We start from the raw sequence: 17,068 nt of genomic DNA on the forward strand, positions 1-17,068 counted from the left end.
GAGAAGCTGCTGTATAGCACAGGGAGCTCAAACCTGGTGCTCTGTGATGACCTAGAGAGGTGGGACTGGGTGGGAGTAGTGGGGTATTGGGGGGGGGGTTCAAGAGGGAGGGGACATATGTATAATTATGACTGATTCACGCTGTTGTATGGCAGAAAGCAACACAGTATTATAAAGCAATCTTCCTCCAATTAAAGAATAAATTTTCAAAAAAAGGTCCACATCAAAAACAACAACAAAAACAAAACAAATCCCCCCAGAGCTTCACTTAGATGTTGTCTTAAGTCACAAAGAGTCAGGAAAGACTGTTAAACTGAAACATTCAAAGCAAAGCAATTTGACAAATTTCTTCATTCTCCCTATAAATATGGTGTCAGGATACATTTAACAGGAGGCTTCCTGTGTGCTGTTTTCAGCCTTGCATGAATTCTATGTTCCTTAACAGCACCTGAATACAGGTGCCAGAGAGCTGGCAGGCCAGCTTTCCGGGATAATAGAAATTCATGTATCTCATTCGTATGGAAATTCCATATGGTGAACAGCAGCCATTTACAAGTCTCCTCCTTTCTGATAAGTAAAGTAACTTTTACAACCCCCTCTCTAGAGAATAATTCTAGCCTCCGGCTTTCTAGATGACTTGTTAGATTTTTGATCCCTATCTCTGCTAAAAAGGGCTATCTGGTAAGAGAGTATATATATGCCCACAATATGTTGAATAAATGCCTTTGTTCCACCAGAGCACTGGTCCCCGCGTCTTTCCTCATTCTCTCTCTCTCTCTCTCTCTCTCTCTCTCTCGCTCTCCCTCTCTCCCTCTCCCTCCCTCCCTCTCTCCGTTTCAGGCTGCTTCCACGGAACACAGGTGTCCATCGTGTCTACTTATTTGCCTGGGCTTTCAAGACCTCTTCGAGAGGGCGCCCTGAGCCTATGCAGATGGTGCTAGCTCTTTGTCCTAGAGTTATATTGGCATACTGTGTAAACCAGGGAATATCAGCCTCTTTTCTTCCCTCTTTTACTTTCTTATCGGTCGACTCTGTACCCCCAAGTTCCGGTCCATTAAAGGACAACAACAATATGGGCCAAATCAAATGCCTTTCTCATCTTTTTCCTTCTTTTTTATATGAAGTGATGGAGGTGAGTCACTCTGTCCAGTACATGATGGCTGAAACAAGGGCAGGTCTGTGTGCCTGCAGGATTCCATGGGACAGCGTGTGCAAGGGATGTCAAGAGTCTTCCACCTCACCCATGAACAACGCTCCCCAAACCCCCCAGACATCCCAAGCTGTACTTCACCAAATGACCGGCCCACCCTTGAGAAGAAAAACAGAAGGGCTAGAGCGGCCCAGAGACACCTACCCCACAAGGCAGCACACAGGATCTCGGAGTTAAACCTCTTCTTGTATTTGCGAATCTCTGGGGTGTCGCTCTGGGGCCGAGTGTTGGTGGGATTGACATTGACCACTGAGCCCTTCCGCGTAGGGTCTTGCCTCATGGCCTCAGGTCTCATTCCATCACAGGAAAACCCCACTGAAACATATGACACTGGAATTACTTCTGTCTCCGTGAGGGCTGGGCCTGCTCCCTTCCCCAATATGCGTCCAGGAAAGATTCATGTTGCGACCCACTCTTTGCCGAGGAAGAGAAACTCATAAGAAATGGACGTGAAAAATGGAGATTGACTATGGTGCTCACTGCAAAAGACAGTGACAGTGGGGTGTGCATCTGGTCTGAGGTCTGAACCTGCCAACCACCACTAAACGTGCCCACCACACCAAACAGAGTGAGAAGTACCCTGCCGGTGGCTGCTTCCTTGCTGCTGTATTACTTACCCACAGAAGTCACTGTTGTCCCGCTAGATGGAGAAATCTGTAGTAATCTGGGGTCTATAAAAGGTGTAAAGGAGGAGGAAGATTTGTGTTTCTGGAGTGTGTTACTAGCGGACTGAGTCTGCAATGTAAATTTCAGTCATATTAATACAATGACAGTAAAAGAACAAACACAAAATACTTCAACCCACTGTTGCACTGCTCTGCTTCCCAATACAGAAGACTGATCCCCCTGCTTCTTCCCCCGCCAAATGGTCTGCAGGCACCTCTGTGTGTGAACCCCGCAACCCTCAATACAAGCTATTTAACCAGGAGCCAAGAGAGTGACCCCTCTTTCCAGAAACATCGTTCCGGTAAGACAGAACGCACAAGCTACCAGCAACATCTATACTTCACAAGCTCCTTGGGCTTTTAATAAATAATCATAATGAAAACTCCTAAAGAAAGTTTGAAATGTCTTGATCTCAATTCATCAGTTTTTGAGTTTGTTCTCCTGCCCCCCAAAAGTCCAAAGAATGTATGTTGGAATATCGGCAAATCTTAAGTCTTATATTGCTTATTTTAAAGTGAGCCTCTTGCCAGAAACTACAGAAGCTTCGGCCACCATAGTTTTAGGTGTATCATCAACTCCGTATCAAATAGCGGGGCTCATTAGTGAAAGGTGCAAAGGCATATTCTTTTGCTCTTTTAGGAATAGGAGTGTTTTGGTTAATAATGTAGCTTAAGACAAAAAAAAAAGAAAACACAAAGAAAGTGAAACAAATTGTTAAGTGGAAATGTAATGACAATTAAAAACAAACAGAAGTATAAACTTGCCAGTTTAGTGAGTTAAGGGTTATTGTACATACTGTACATTAGAGCAAAATGGAGCCAAGTTTAAACATAAGAAGGAATGTAATTGTAGGTGGGATATATAAGTGGAGGGAAAGACATGTCTGACCACTGCTTTTGTCCTGTAACTGTTTCACTCCCCTGGGCAGCTGAAAAAACAAGTCTTACAGCCAACCCCCTCAACCCCCTCCTCAGCTCCCCGCTTCCCACCTGGCACAACTGTCTGCTGGCAGGCTTTGCCCCTGAGCACTCCCCCCCATCCCCGGGTCTAGAGCTGGGGCCCATCTACCCAGTGGCAGGCAGTCTGATGCTGAGCCTGCCTTAGAAGCCACTGATTTCCCCTGGCTCCTCAAGGGGAGAGGATTATTCTAATAAGAGAACGAAAATAGGAGCAGGTGGGCAGGCCGGCAGCTCAATGCTTACACTGACAAGATCGGCTGAAGCCACATGCTACTGCAACCTTCAACAAAGGCATTTAAGCCAAACCTCCCATGAAGACGGTCAGTTGTGTAACTAAGGATGGGGGCCCATGGTGAACTGTCACTGCACTTGGGGCCATGAGTGTCTCCCCAAGAGAATCACCCAACAAGCACCCAGACTGAGACCACAGCCATGTCTTCCAACAAGCACACAGGATTTTCCATTCAAAAGCTGAAATTAAAAGCACGCTCAGTTCTCTGCCCTTCTTGTTTAACATCTTAATTTTCTGGGTTTCCCCCCAAAAGTATCTGGCCTCTTAAACTATGAGTGATTGTAAATTTCAAGGAGAGAAATCCTTTCAACAAGGTTGGCAAAAATAAATAAGAGTAACCAACCAATAATACCTCTCCAAAAAAAAAAAAAAAAAAAATCCAGCCCTTTTTGAGGTAAGTTCCTGTACAAAGTGACACATTTGTTCTGATAAGGCCAAATCTGCTCAACCAAATGTTTCTGTGTTTTATTTACTGGATAAAAAGAATGAAAAGGGCAGATTCTATAAAAGACTATCAGAATTCCATGCCAAATACATAAAGGATCTGAAAACACAACAATCGTTTTATTTAGACTTTTTTTGAAAAATGAACTGAATCAGAAAAGCCATGCAACTACTTATCTAGGGAAAAGTAAACAGTGAATTGGCAAATCTGGAGGGCAATCGCTCTAGGGTTAAGGGGTCTGTATACAGACCTGAAACATGTTACTGGGGGTGAGGGTGGGGGGGGTGGGAGAGAAGGGGAGGTGAAAGAAGAAGGCGGGCGGGGAGGGGAGGTGAGGGCAGGGCGTGGGAAGGTCTCTGCAAACTAGCTCCTAAGCGGTGCTGGTCTAACCCTGGGAGAGCAGCCAGCTGTGGTGCGAGACATACCTCATTAGTAGTGAGCTTGTCCTGGGGTGTCTGTGGGGACATGGTGGGTGTCGGCTGGCTGGAGGATGGGGAAGAGGAGGTGGAGGAAGTGGAGGAGGAATGGCTTTGCTGTAAGAGATCTGGCAAGAGGTGAATGCGACCCGCAAAGCCATTGCTCTCATGATGGCTGGCGCGCTTTTGGTCAACTGCACTCTGCAGAGAAAAAGGCACACTGGTCTCGCTCAGCACCGCTGACAATGCCGAAGACCCTACTAACCCTGCCTGCTGTGGTGCTGGGTGACTCCCCAAGCTCTGCTGGGTCATCAAGGCAAGACTGGAGGACATCAGCTGGGTCTGCTCACGCCTCCTTGCCAAGTGCCTCGGATGAGCCAGCGGAAGCCACGGCAGAACCCACGCCACGCTGGTCTATCTGCCATGGGAACTGCTATTACCAAAACTACTGGCTTTGTCTCCTTTCTGTTTAAATCTCTCTGAAACCCTAGAAAGCACACTGTTACTTCTCTAAACCCTCATCCTTCCTGGGACACTTCCCGCCTTCCATCCAAATGTAGTGCCAGAGCATGAAACACACTCAGGGAGAGGCCTGCAGTTCTAGACAGGGGCCCTGCTCTGCTTAAACGAGAAGAGCATCACTTTCCTTCCCTCTAAGCTACGAAATGAAGAGGCGGTTGTAAAACTTGGCAGCCCGAAAGGAGCACACCTCGGGCGGCACACGTTAAATATTCCACGAAGGAGGAGACTAACACCCAAGCACAGTGCAGAGACCGTCCCCCCTAACCCCTTTGGCTCCAGGAGGCTCCTGGCTCCCGGGCGGCTCCTGCCTGCCTCGGCTGCTCCCGCCTCAGCCCCATGGCCTTTTGGAACAGAGAGGTCTGTGCACACCTCCCGGCTGCCCTGCTTCAGACACAGACTGCGGGGCTTGTGTGGGGCTGGGAGGGGGGCTGCCACACAGCATGCAGGGAGGGCAGGATGGGGGGACGCTGCCGGCCGCCCTGGGGATGTGCAGCACACGCCTGCCTCCCACACCCCGGCCCCGCTGCCCTCCAGGCCTGGTTAACGTGAGAACAGATGATGATGCAGAAACAGCATGAGTGAGTGGATAAGCAAGTGGGTTAATGACCACAGGAGCAGCTCGGCCTCTAACCGCGCGGAGCACGTGGGTACCTGGCGGACGATCAGCGTGCCCTCTTTGGACGGGGTCAGGGCTGGTTCACTCTCCACGTCGTCATGAACAACCATGGTTTTCACGGACTCTGTTTCACCATTGCTCAAGTTCAGAGATGATCTGTTGAGACACAATCCAGATGTGACCGGCCATGACACACAAGCCAAAGATACACTGTTTACGTTTTTCACCTTCTCAGGGACTTAAGGTTATCGGTATAAAGTTTCCCCAAGGAAAATGAACTGAAATTTCCCTTTTGTCACAGCCTCAAATTAAAGAGAGGAAATGAGAAAGAAGGAGTCCTGGAGAGAGGCACTGACATGCACACACACCGACCAAAAGAAGAGGGAAACAGGCTCACTCCACCACAGTGAAATATTCAATTTCATAGGATCAGAGGACAGGTTTAAAAACCTTGTCCCAACCGGAAAGCAGGCCCGGGGGGAGACACTAGTGAGTGCATGCTCAGTTGTATCTGACTCTGTGCGACCCCATGGACTATTGCCCACCAGGCTCCTCTGTCCATGGGATTCTCCAGGCAAGAATACTGAGTGGACTGCCATTTCCTTCTCCGAGGATCTTTCCGACCCAGGGATCGAAGCCGCATCTCCTGCATTGGCAGGTGGGTTCTTTACCACTGAGCCACCTGGGAAGCCCACAGGGACACTCATCCTCCCTAAGGCTCAGCGGGACTGACGTGGCTCTGGTGTCCTCCGGGCCAGACGTGGGCTCCTCGGCCCCTTCCTGCTCCACGTCATCGTCCTCCTCGTCCGTTGTCCCCGACTCCTCGCTGGAGGAGGAGTAGTCCGTCACCTTGTGCGGCGGCCGCACGTCCTCCACAGCCCGAAGCTCTTTGGCCAGTGCCGTCAGGTCCTAGTGCAGGGCACAGAAGAGTGTCAGGGAGGCAGGAGAGGCCCAGCACGGTAACCGGCGCCTCGCTCTAACGCTGCAACAAACAGCCGTTCAGTTTTGCAAAACTGTCTTGTAGGGAGCCTACTGGTATCATGAAGTGGAGCTCTTAACACTTTTGATAGGAAAGACCAAGAAAAGTCAAAACACTAGAAGAAACAGAAAAGATTTTTTTAGAAGTCAAAGATGCTGTCCACACTTTTAACCTAATGGCCATAGAAAACAATCATCTGTTTATGATGAGCTGAGAATATTTTTCCAACTATCAAATTCTATTTTTTTGTTTCAAATTCTACATTACATATATATATCTTACCAAAATTAAACATTCAAAAAAATGTATGCTGCATTCTGGCATAACTATACCAATTGCTTCTTCCTCTCTGCTAGACAGAAAATTCTAATCAACAAATGTGTACCAGATAGACCTTGGTAGTTTGTTATCAAGATATCTGGCCCTGTGGCAATGTCTTTTAAGGAGATGTTCCAAAAACCAGGAAGACTCTAGTTAAAGAGGGGTGATTTAAACTATTTATTTAGGGAGGTTTTAACTCCAACTTTTATTCTGAAAAATGCCCAACTTGCAGAAAAGTGAAAAACAGTGAAGTGAGTACAGTGTATGGCTCACGTCTGGCTTCACAGACTGTCAACCACTTGCCACATTCGTGAACAAAGTTCCTGACGTGTTAGGTGAGAAAGTGCCCGGCATGTGTGGCTGGGCAGGCTTCCCACCACTGACAGGACCGTGCGTGCAGGAGGGAAAGCTGCCTGGGGTTACTCACAAGCACATCAGCTCCCTTTACTCTTCTATATGAAGATTTTTTAGAGTCAATCAATTATCAGTTATCCAAATACAATTTTCGAGCTTGATCGTTATCTCTATTCTATATCTTTATATGGAAGCTCGAAATATGTACCTGTCCACTTAGAATTCTTTTTAGAAGGCAGGCTCCATGGCCACACTTCCTTCTGGCAGAGTCTCTTCTTGCCAGTTAAGAACCCGCTTCTTTCCTTTGCACCTGAACCTCTGAGACAAGTAAGCAAGGACTGGCCTGGCCTCCTGCTTGCAACTTCATGAGTACAGCTGTGGTTTTTTGTTACAGTGATTTTTTTTAAAGCTGTATTTAATAATAATAAGCACACGAGGAGAATTTTCAGTGTTAAGAAAGATGAAGCAAAAGTTTAGGTAGAAAAGAGCAAGTTGAGGAAGGAAGAGGCATGCAGGTGGATCACAGGCCGAGTTTAACGGCAGTTAGAATGCACTCAGATGCTGAGCTATTTAGAGGGGGCTTACCACTTCACCCTGCAGTCGGCGGGGGTCCATTGAGCCAGAGAAGCCATCGGTGAGAAGGAACGCACAGCACAGGGAGCAGAGAGGAGAGAAGGGGGAGGGGGCACAGAAATCAGTGCAAGCAAAAGACAAAAGCCCGGAAGGCTCAAACCCCCAGTGTGCCCAGTGACAAGGCAGCTGTTGCATCCAGGACGAAAGAGACAGAACAGCCACACTGCTGCCCCACGGGCCAAAGGCAGGATTTCAACCCCGGGGGAGTTGAAGAAGGTGAGGGAAAAACATCTCTTCTTAAAGCCAGTGTTTTACATGCCCACTCACCAAGAACATGTAAAGGTTGATGCCAAGCATAGAAGGCTTTTCTTTTGTATTGTTTTAAATGACTGGGCGGGCAGTGGGGCACAGAGCACAAATGTGTCTGAGGTTTACAGCTTTCCTTAGAACCCCTCAAATCTGCAAGGCCCCTCAAGGAGGCCTGCAGGCTTCTCAACGACACGGCTTTAAAAGAAAGCTCTCACTCAAGCTTGAAAATGGAGTAAAATGGATTTTGTGCAATTCTTACAGCAGGCTTGAGAGGTCTAAACACTTCCTTTTTATCTTCAGGCTTTTTTGCTGCATTTTCAAGGCGCTGAGATGGTGAGCCTTCAGATTTGGATGATGCTGTGAGGTTCAGAGATGAGAAAGACAGAGACACGTGAACATCTGAGTGTGGCCCACGAAGCTGCCCAGCCCACCTGGCTGTGATCACTTCCTGTTGGCCCTGCCTGCTTGTCAGCCACGCTCACAGCAAGGTCTCCCTCCACACACAGGGCCGAACCCTGGGTTTCTGACCCTTCCTGAGAACCCTTGACTGTCACACTGCACTAATACGTGTTCACAACTTGTTACATTACATCAATGATAAAGCAGAGGGAATTTCTACTAACCTATTATTAAGAGTATGTGAGGATAACCAATATTGATGACAACATTGATGGAATTTATGCTGAGAAGAGTGGGTTCAAAGCTCAGTTTGGATGTTTAGCTAATCACCTTGGATGAGTCACGGAAACTCATTAAAGTACAGTTATTTGAACGTATACAATGGAGGCACAATATATATCCATCTCCTGGGGGTTGCTATAAGGATTAAGTGAGAAGGTGCTCAACAAGAATAAGCTCTCAAAACTTAACTCTTTACTGTTAAAATTACGATGACTATTTGTGTCATTAGCAAACCTACACTGAAACATTGTATGGTAATATGCAACTGTGAAAAACTCCAGGTCTTTTCCATGATTGAAAAGGATTTCCAAAACACAGTCAACTCTTGAACAAAATGGGGTGGAATTTTGAAGGTCCACTCGTGCGTGGAGTTCTTTCAACAAGTCAATAATTCAGTACTGCAGGACCCCCAGATGGCTGGATCTGTGGGGTGTAACTACAGATGCAAAGGGACTACGGGGATGGAGGGCTGACTACGGAAGGGGATTTTCAACTGCTGGGTGGGGGTGGGATGGGGGGTTGTCCCTAAAGCCTAGGTGTTCAAGGGTCACCCCATGTGGTGAGCACGGAAAAGAAGAAAGGAAAGGCAGCCTACATCTCACTCTGAAGCGCTCCCCGGAGCCACTCTGAGAGCCCGGATGGGAGCCGGGCTGGGACCCTGAGTTGCTGGACCCCGAGGAGCTGCCACTGCCCGGTCTGGGTGCCAGCTTCTCCACTCTCTCCCAGAGCAGCCTCGGCTCGATGCTACTGTTGGGAGAAGAAGACGAGAGAGCCACTCAAACTTTGTCCCGAGACGCAGTGTCAGACCGTAAACACGAGCACCATGTCATCACTGAGATGCAGCAGTAATGAGAACATCAGCCCACAAACGGATGTAACATGAAATTCACCAGACGTGACAGCAGTGTTACTCACTGGTTTTACCTCAGATAGCTGAACACACTGAAAATGTGAAAGACATTCTACCGTTATTATTTAGTTGTTAAGTCATGTCTGACTCTTTTTGCAACCCCCTGGATTGCAGCCTGCCACGCTCCTCTGCCCATGAGATTTCCCAGGCAAAAATACTGGAGCGGGTTGCCATTATCTCCTCCAGGGGATCTTTGCGACCCAGGGATCGAACCCATTATCTTCTGCACTGGCAGGCGGATTCTTCACCACTAAGCCACCAGAAAAGCCCATCCAACCATTAGTGGACCCCGAATCTTCTTTGGGTGTGAAGAGGAAATGCTACTGTTCCGTCCAGAAGTGTCACTATTTTTGTCTCAGCTACAAACTCAGTTTCTTATTATGAAAAATTCCACCCACGTGATTACACACAAAATCATACTGTTTCTAGTACCTGCTGCTGTCCTTTTCCCGTGATCTGGGCTGGAAGCGTGACAGCACGTGGGCTGTGGCACACCCCTGCTGTGGACACACCACAGCACCGGTTTTCTAGGTTAAGAATTAACACATGGACTCGGGCGCAGGAGAACCCTGCAGCCCACCCTGACCACTGACAGCTGAGAAAGTCCTCCATGAAGCTCCCGGGTTGTCACCCATTCCACTGCCTCGGATTATCCCGTGACACCAAGTTTGGAGGCTCAGTGACGATCAGGGTACAAAACCCTTCACACGACGTCTTGTGAGTTGTTGAACTGGAGAACACAGTCGCCACCAACTATATGAGGTTACGGAGCCCTTCAAATGTGACCAGTGCAGCTCAGGAAATTAAGTTTTAATTTTATGTAATCTTAACAAACTTCAAATTTAAGTAGCCTCATGTGGCAAAAGCAACCCACTCTAGTATTCTTGCCTGGGAAAATCCCATGGACAGAGGAGCCTGGTGGGCTATAGTCCATGGGGTCCAAAGAGTTGGACAGGACTTAGTGACTCAACTACTACCACCACCCATGTGGCTAACAGCTACTCTATAGAACAGCTCTGGAACCTGAAAACATTTTGTGATTAATCCATAAGTTTACCACCAACTCAAAGTTGACCACTGTCTTTCTCCCGTGGCCTATGTGTAATTTCTATGCCACTCCCAGGGCCCCCCAACATCCTTTGGATAACAAACCCTCTCAGGTCACAGTTCCCTTAGAAACCCCCTTCCCTGCTGGTCTTCTCACTCAAGACTCCCAGAGGCAGGGATTTTTCATCTTAAAACTGCCACAGTACATGGTCAGGTTTCATCTCTTTCCCCCACAGATCAATTTGACGTTACTCACGTGAATGGATTTTATGGCATTTTTTTAATAAAATGGATCACCTCTTTGCCCCAGAACTTCCACGTTTAAGAGCACAAAAAACGTTATGCAAGGCTCAGGAGGGAGGGGATATCTGTATACTTAAAGCTGATTCACATTTTTGTATGGCAGAAACCAACACAACATTGTAAAGCAATCATCCTCCAAAGACTGCAGGACACTGTGCACAGACCTGTCCAAAGCTTCGCTCGCCACTTACCTAGTGGAGTTTCTCTGACCAGCTTGGTTATTCTGCTGCCCACTGCCCTGCAGTGGGGAATCCCGGCGAGACAGGACGGGGGACCGTGACGTTGTTCTCACAGGGACCTTTGGGTACCAAATACAGCAATTAAACTATTGACAACATGAGAAGAACAAAGGCTTTCCTACCGATCACCTCTAAGGTCGTCCTAGTTCGCCACCCCTCTATCACACTCCTACCCCCGCCCGCTGGTCCTCTCTGCCTTCTAGTGACACAACAGAAAGAGAGAACGTGGTCAGAGGCACCAGGCCCACCTCTCTATGCTCCCGTCACATCTGAATGATGTTGGCACTGAGGCATGGTGGCAGGGGACATACAAAAGCATTTTGCTGAGATAATGTGAGAATCAGGGAAATAAGCTCAAAGAAACCAAACAATGGCTTACAAATGGATGGGCAAGAAACAAAGGATGTCGGAAGCAAGAAAATATTCAGAGGAAGCAAGTTCCGAGTGGAGGGGAAAAAAAATTAAACTGTGACTTTTTGTTGAATTTCAACATTAATGACCAAACCCAAAATTTCAAAAACACTAAAATTGAAAGAAGAAAAAAAAAACAAAAAACCCCAAATCCCTCAATTTAAACAAAAGTCTGTTTTGGGAAACATTTATGTTCGTTTTTTCCCTTATGAGATCTTTCCTAAAAATTTTGATATTACTTAGCAGTGCAGAGTCATTTATAGCTTCTGTATAAGCTTGACAAGACAGCTGGTAAAATATATTTTGATCCTGTCTGTTCTAGATGCATATTCTTTGTAGATGTACTCTTATTAAATTATTTTGGTATCTTGTGTTTCAGTACAGAGTTAGAAACACCAGTGAAGAGCTAACTGGCTGAAGGCTGAACGTGACTGACTCACTACAGAATTTTCTCCCCACTGCAAGAAGTTCACCTGCCATCTCATCACCCATTAATTCTGGTGACGTCACCACACCCTTCACTGAAATCAGGAATTAAAAAATAAATAAATAAATAAGGAAAAGGAAAAAGCAGCACACGTCTGTCTTTCTGCTCCTTACCCTTGGAGGCACCTCGTCACTGTCTGATCTAGACCAAGCCTTCTGGGCTGGGTCGGGCACCTCCGCCTTAGAGTCAGGACTCTGACTCAGCACCTCACTGCGGGAAGGTGGGCAGGGGTCCTGAGAGCGAAGATGGTGGTGTGCAAATTTGGGAGGAGAAGGGTCACTGAAGGAATGGGATCTCGAGACAGGGGAAACATTGTTCTTGAGAGATGCCAGGTGGGACCACTGTACCTTCCGAGAAAACAAAACACAACACATTCAATGCGTTCTGCAGAAAACGCTTTTCTGGTAAATATCAAATCCAGAGAGAGCGCCGGGGTGGTGGGGGACCCACACGGGGCGGCTTGGGACTAGGTCAGCCAAGCGGACAACAGCTATGCTTTGGGGGTGGGGGTGGGGGTCACGCGCAAGGTGGTCTGGGCAGCATAGTATGCAGAAAAGAACAAATGTACATTTATAAGGAAAACTTTGAGTACCCAGACAAACGTTACAGAGAGCAGTAAATGTGAAGACCAAAAAAAAAAAGCATTCTTGTCTAATGGACAATGTGTGGCATGCGTTTCTGCGTCAAAGCAGCTGGACAGGCAGAGAGTGGGGAGACCACAGGATGGACAACGCCCCGCGTGCACACCTGTCTGCCCACCCTCCCTGACCTGGCAGGGCAGGTTACAACAGAGTCACAGGGTCACTGTGCAAAGACCAACCCCGCGTGTTCCGATAGCTTGTTTAAATTCAACTTAAATACAGCCAGCTTGTCAAATACACCAACCATTTTCCTTCTTTTTTGTCCCACAACTTAAAACACTCCAATCCCCTGAAAACTTTACATGTCTTTATACTAATAAGAAAAAAAAAAAAAAGACTTCAATTTCTTTAGAAATAGTCAGCAGTGGAATTCCCTAAATGGACTGCTGAGAGGGTATTCCGTCTACCTGACACCGGAAGAAATAAGATAGTGCCTTGGCAACTGAAACCATCTGGTCACTTTTAAACTGGAAAAGCCATCTCTGAAACAATCTGTATTTTCTTAAGACTACATTTTTTGTTTTAAAATAATGGTCCAGTATTAAAATTTGCATAATTCTAGCTATTACATCATCATATTTGATGAGAACTGGAAATATTCAATCAGGATTGATTCAATGCTGCCAGGTGTAAGATCTAGAAATAGTTCCAAGTTCGTGATTTCTATGTGAGAGTCATGCAAGTTCCATTATTAGTATAATCCCAGGCTTCCAAAATATTTAAAATTTCCAGGGGGAAAGCATGTAACTAAAAGCATCATCTTAAAAAATAGGTTTTAAAGTGAAGTCCTCCATGAAAAAAGGTTTTCCCCAAATCATGTTTTCATAAGTGCAGGTTTTGGCTAAAAGCCACTTTAGACAGAAAAGGGAAAATAGAGCCTATTTCCAGGCACTATGTTAATTAGTCATCAGTATAAAAACTAGTCTACATAATGCAGGAACTCCTTTTCTCTACACTGGTAGTGGCCACATAAAGATTTTCCATTTAGGGGAAGTTTAACCTTCAGCAAGCCTATGCTCCCTGTCTTCCTCTCCCCTGTCATCCCTCCTGCTTTCCTCTACATCATTTCTGTTTCTACTCCTCACTTTCTGGAGCTGCCCACTGGCTTCTGGGTCAGTTTTCCTGTAAATCAGGACACTGCTCATCTCATAAACACCAGCTTCCCAACACTGACCCCACGGAGCTTAACCCCACGTCTTCTTTTCACTGTAAAACCACTCCAAATCAAGGACATTTACTGTAAAGTACGCTCCAGTCCTCATCTGGGTTTGTCTGAACACCACCACTACCTCTACTGTCCCCCAACCCAGGCAAACAGCAGCTGACAGCTAAACTCAGGCTCAAGGACTTGGTGCCCAATACTCTGGACTGCATGGCTACAGGGAGCAAAATGCCTGAAAGTCAACTATCTTCAGTGAGAGTGGGAACCAGCATCTTAAGGGTCTCTGAGATCTCTGACCCGGGTCATCTCTGCTATCTGCTTTATCCTCCAGACAGCGTGGAGGTCCCCTCAACCCAAAGCTGGGCAGGGCCTAATGCTAAGGCCGACCCAGTGACCTCTACCCTGACCTACCTCAGGGAAACCCTCACCCAACCCACTTGGGTCGTAAACTTTTTGGATGTTGAACCTTTTGATAATCTGATAAGTCTCCTTCCCCTTTCCCGCTCCAAAAAAATATGTACATTTATATAAAAATTTAAAAAAATAAAAGAATTTCAGGGCCTCTCACTCACAGAACTCCCCAGGTTGAGATAAGGTCTCCCTTTGCACACTTACAACAGTAACTTTCTATGACCTAAACGGAAAAGTCTTTGTATTCAGTAAGGAAGCACTGCTTTATGAACATCTGAGTCAGTGAAGACGAAAAGTTAGACAGAAAGAAGAAATCACTGAATCTAGATGTTCTTAGCAAGCACAATTGTGCAAGAGGGCCCTGGTTTTCCCTACCCACGGAGGCCAGGTCCTCTTTAGTCTAAACTCACTCTGCTAATGTCTTCTCTTACTAAACAAACCAAACTGAGCCGTTCGAGCAGGCTGGTGGCTCGCTGAGCCTCTGTGAGCATCTCCTTGACCCACACAGCCCACAGGCCACTCTACCTGTGGCTCGGCGGGTCTCTGCAGGGCAGGGTGCACAGACTCGGAGTTGCCACTGGAAAAAGACTCTGATCTGGAAGGCACTGGAGGTTCCAATACTCGGCCCGTCTGCTTAGACTGGGCTTCGGGGGAGCTGTGGTTAGTTTTCCTAAATCTATCTTCCACCTGTGTCAGAGAATCAGGAGACAGAACTCAGGGTTAGTAGGAGAAAAAAAAAAAAGCAGAGACACTGGAGACAGCCTGCAAGTGGAAGGACCCTAAGGAGAAGCCTTCTGTTTTCTTCAACCACAAGAAAAGAGATGGAGGCAGACAGCACAGGACAGCGATGAGGCAGGATCAAGAAACCTTCACAAAGATCAAAATTTAGAGAGGCAGCCTTTAAGACCTCCACCCACCAGCTGGATGCTAGGAGTGCATGTGAAGATAAGCCAAGAAAGGAAATTAATCTCTTGCAACCAACTAAAGCCACCGAGTATCACCAGGAATCTAGCACGTTTCATTCCACCAAAGATCAAGGCACTGCCAAACAAGCAGGACATTTGCTCCTGGAAGGTGCCACGGGAGGGCCTGGTTGGAGGATGTCCCCCATGGGCCAGCATCCATACCCTACAGGTCGCCCAGTCCATCCTGCTCATATCCTAGCAACCATCTTGCTCTGCCACATCCCTGCCAGAGGCCCTGGCAGCCCACATGCCCCAATTCAGAAAATAAACCCTTATCGCCGAAACACGAGTGAGTCGGGCCCTGGGACGCTTCATCCACATGGCAGTCTGGGATAACAGCTGACCAGCCCACCCTCCCCCCGTGGATAGGGACAGAAGGATGCTGCCACACGACCTCCTGTCTTCCTATCTAGGTCAGCGTTCAGGGGACTGGGAACCGTCAAAGAGGTGCTTGGGTCCTCTCAAGACAATACCAAGCAGAGAAGGGGCCCCTCCCGGCCCCGAGCCACTCCTCCCCTGACCACCTGCCACTCCCTGGAGAGGGCACAGGACGAGGGGTGCCGTACCTCGCGGGCCCGGTCAGCGGGCTCATGCTGGGCCTTGGGCTCGTGCAGGCTGGCCTTGCTCCTGTCTGGCGGCGGGGGCGGCCTCCGGGGGTCGTGCTGTAGAGACAGGAGATAGGCTTGTTCTTGCTGCAGCTGCCTCTGGAGCCGCTCCGCCTGCCGGTGCTCCTCCAGCTCCCGCCAGCGGCACTCCTTAGGGGGAGAGGGGACACTCAGTCCAGGGCCCCGGGGGGGCTGCCTCGCCCCAGCTCCACTTCTCCCCAGGACAGCGTGCGCTGACGCTGGCTTCGTGACAAAGCAAAACAGCCAGGGCACAGAATGGCAGATTACCTGCAGGAAAATCTGACCGCGTGCCACTAAGCATAAGGTCACTGGACAGATAGAGAGAAACCCCTCCCCCGAAATAGCTGGTTTCGGTGGTTTCAAAAGACACTTGGAAGAGTCTAGGTAAAAGTCTCTAAGGCATGTGTATTGAACCTTCCACTCTTAGCATCCTAGCTTGCTCACCAAATGTGAGGTGTGCTGTGCAAAACCTTATCTACTGAATGAGAACAGGGAACTCAGCAACGGGAAAGAGGGGATGAAAAGCCACCTCTAGGTGTGCCCAACAGCAGTGGGAGCCCAGAGGATGTGTCCGTGAGAGCTGGCCAGCCTTGTGGCACTGGCCACAGGGGCCCAGGGGTTGGCAGGGCCCTGCCCAGCCTGGGGTGTCCTAGGTATGGGGCGGGGCCGCGCAGGGCGTTACCAGTAGCATGGCCTGCTCCTGGAGCAGCTGCTGCTGAAGCAGTTCCAGGTGACGCTGCTCCTCTTCCAGCTGCCGTCGGATGTACTCCTGTCGCACAGAGAGCACCCGCGATCAGCGGATCCCCGAGGGAAGCGTCAAGACTCCCTTCATGTGGTGCCCACAGCTGTCTGCCCCCACCGTCTGGGGGTGACTCATCTAGTCACAAATGGCTGAAAAAGCCCACTGCCAAGGCTATCCCCCCAGCAACTTTGAATTGGCCTCTGAGACCTAGGGAGTCTAATAAATAATGACATGCACGCCAATGACAACCACAAAGGCATGGGTGAGTTTTTCTGTTTGCATGCGGCTGCTGTACACAAACAGAAACTCTGAAAGGACCAGGCTGTTCCTCTTCAGAAGGTAAGCCCAGAGCAACGGAGAGTCTAATGAGGAGACCAGAGTGTTCATGTTAATATATGTCTGATAATTAGTTACTATTTATAACAAGCATGAATTGCCAATTTTTAAAATCCCAAACCAAAAACTGTTTAATATTAAACAACCATGCTTTGTTTTTTTCTCTAACACACAAAGACAACGAGTACATTCTGAAAGTCCTGGCATGGGAACACCAGACACAGGAGACTTCTCCCAGATGAACAGTGATGGGTGTGTGTGTGTGTCTATGGGGTAAACTGACTTGTGTGTGTGTGTGTGTCTATGGGGAGGGGTGACTTCTTTTCAATGGGAAGAGAATGATAAACCTCTATAACAAAACAAAAATAACCAGGCAAACACATCCAAAATACATGATGTAAAGAGGAAAATCCCAACTGTGGAGCTGGCTGTGTGCTTGATGGGA

General features: G+C 47.9%; 1 protein-coding gene across 50 annotated transcripts in view; it reads right to left on the minus strand.

The window, feature by feature from the left end:
- MAP4K4 (mitogen-activated protein kinase kinase kinase kinase 4) overlaps positions 1–17,068 on the minus strand; it is a 151,394-nt gene that overhangs the window by 16,652 nt on the left and 117,674 nt on the right. For 2 of the 50 annotated variants that reach the window (XM_081596861.1, XM_081596859.1), the window contains exons 14-25: positions 16,228–16,314; positions 15,486–15,674; positions 14,480–14,641; positions 11,854–12,087; positions 10,795–10,901; positions 8,939–9,090; positions 7,922–8,019; positions 5,860–6,035; positions 5,162–5,282; positions 3,998–4,189; positions 1,828–1,945; positions 1,355–1,525 (exon numbers count right to left, since the gene is read on the minus strand). In XM_081596861.1, the coding sequence (XP_081452987.1) occupies positions 1,355–1,525; positions 1,828–1,945; positions 3,998–4,189; positions 5,162–5,282; positions 5,860–6,035; positions 7,922–8,019; positions 8,939–9,090; positions 10,795–10,901; positions 11,854–12,087; positions 14,480–14,641; positions 15,486–15,674; positions 16,228–16,314 (1,807 nt within the window). Of the gene's footprint in view, positions 1–1,354; positions 1,526–1,827; positions 1,946–3,997; positions 4,190–5,161; positions 5,283–5,859; positions 6,036–7,365; positions 7,375–7,912; positions 8,020–8,938; positions 9,091–10,794; positions 10,902–11,853; positions 12,088–14,479; positions 14,642–15,485; positions 15,675–16,227; positions 16,315–17,068 lie in introns of all 50 variants that reach the window. The other 48 variants (XM_081596883.1, XM_081596880.1, XM_081596881.1 and 45 more) reach the window with 38 other exon arrangements.

This window comes from Giraffa tippelskirchi, chromosome 4 (assembly GCF_054371585.1).
Source record: "Giraffa tippelskirchi isolate mGirTip1 chromosome 4, T2T-mGirTip1v1.2.pri, whole genome shotgun sequence".
NCBI lineage: Eukaryota > Metazoa > Chordata > Mammalia > Artiodactyla > Giraffidae > Giraffa > Giraffa tippelskirchi.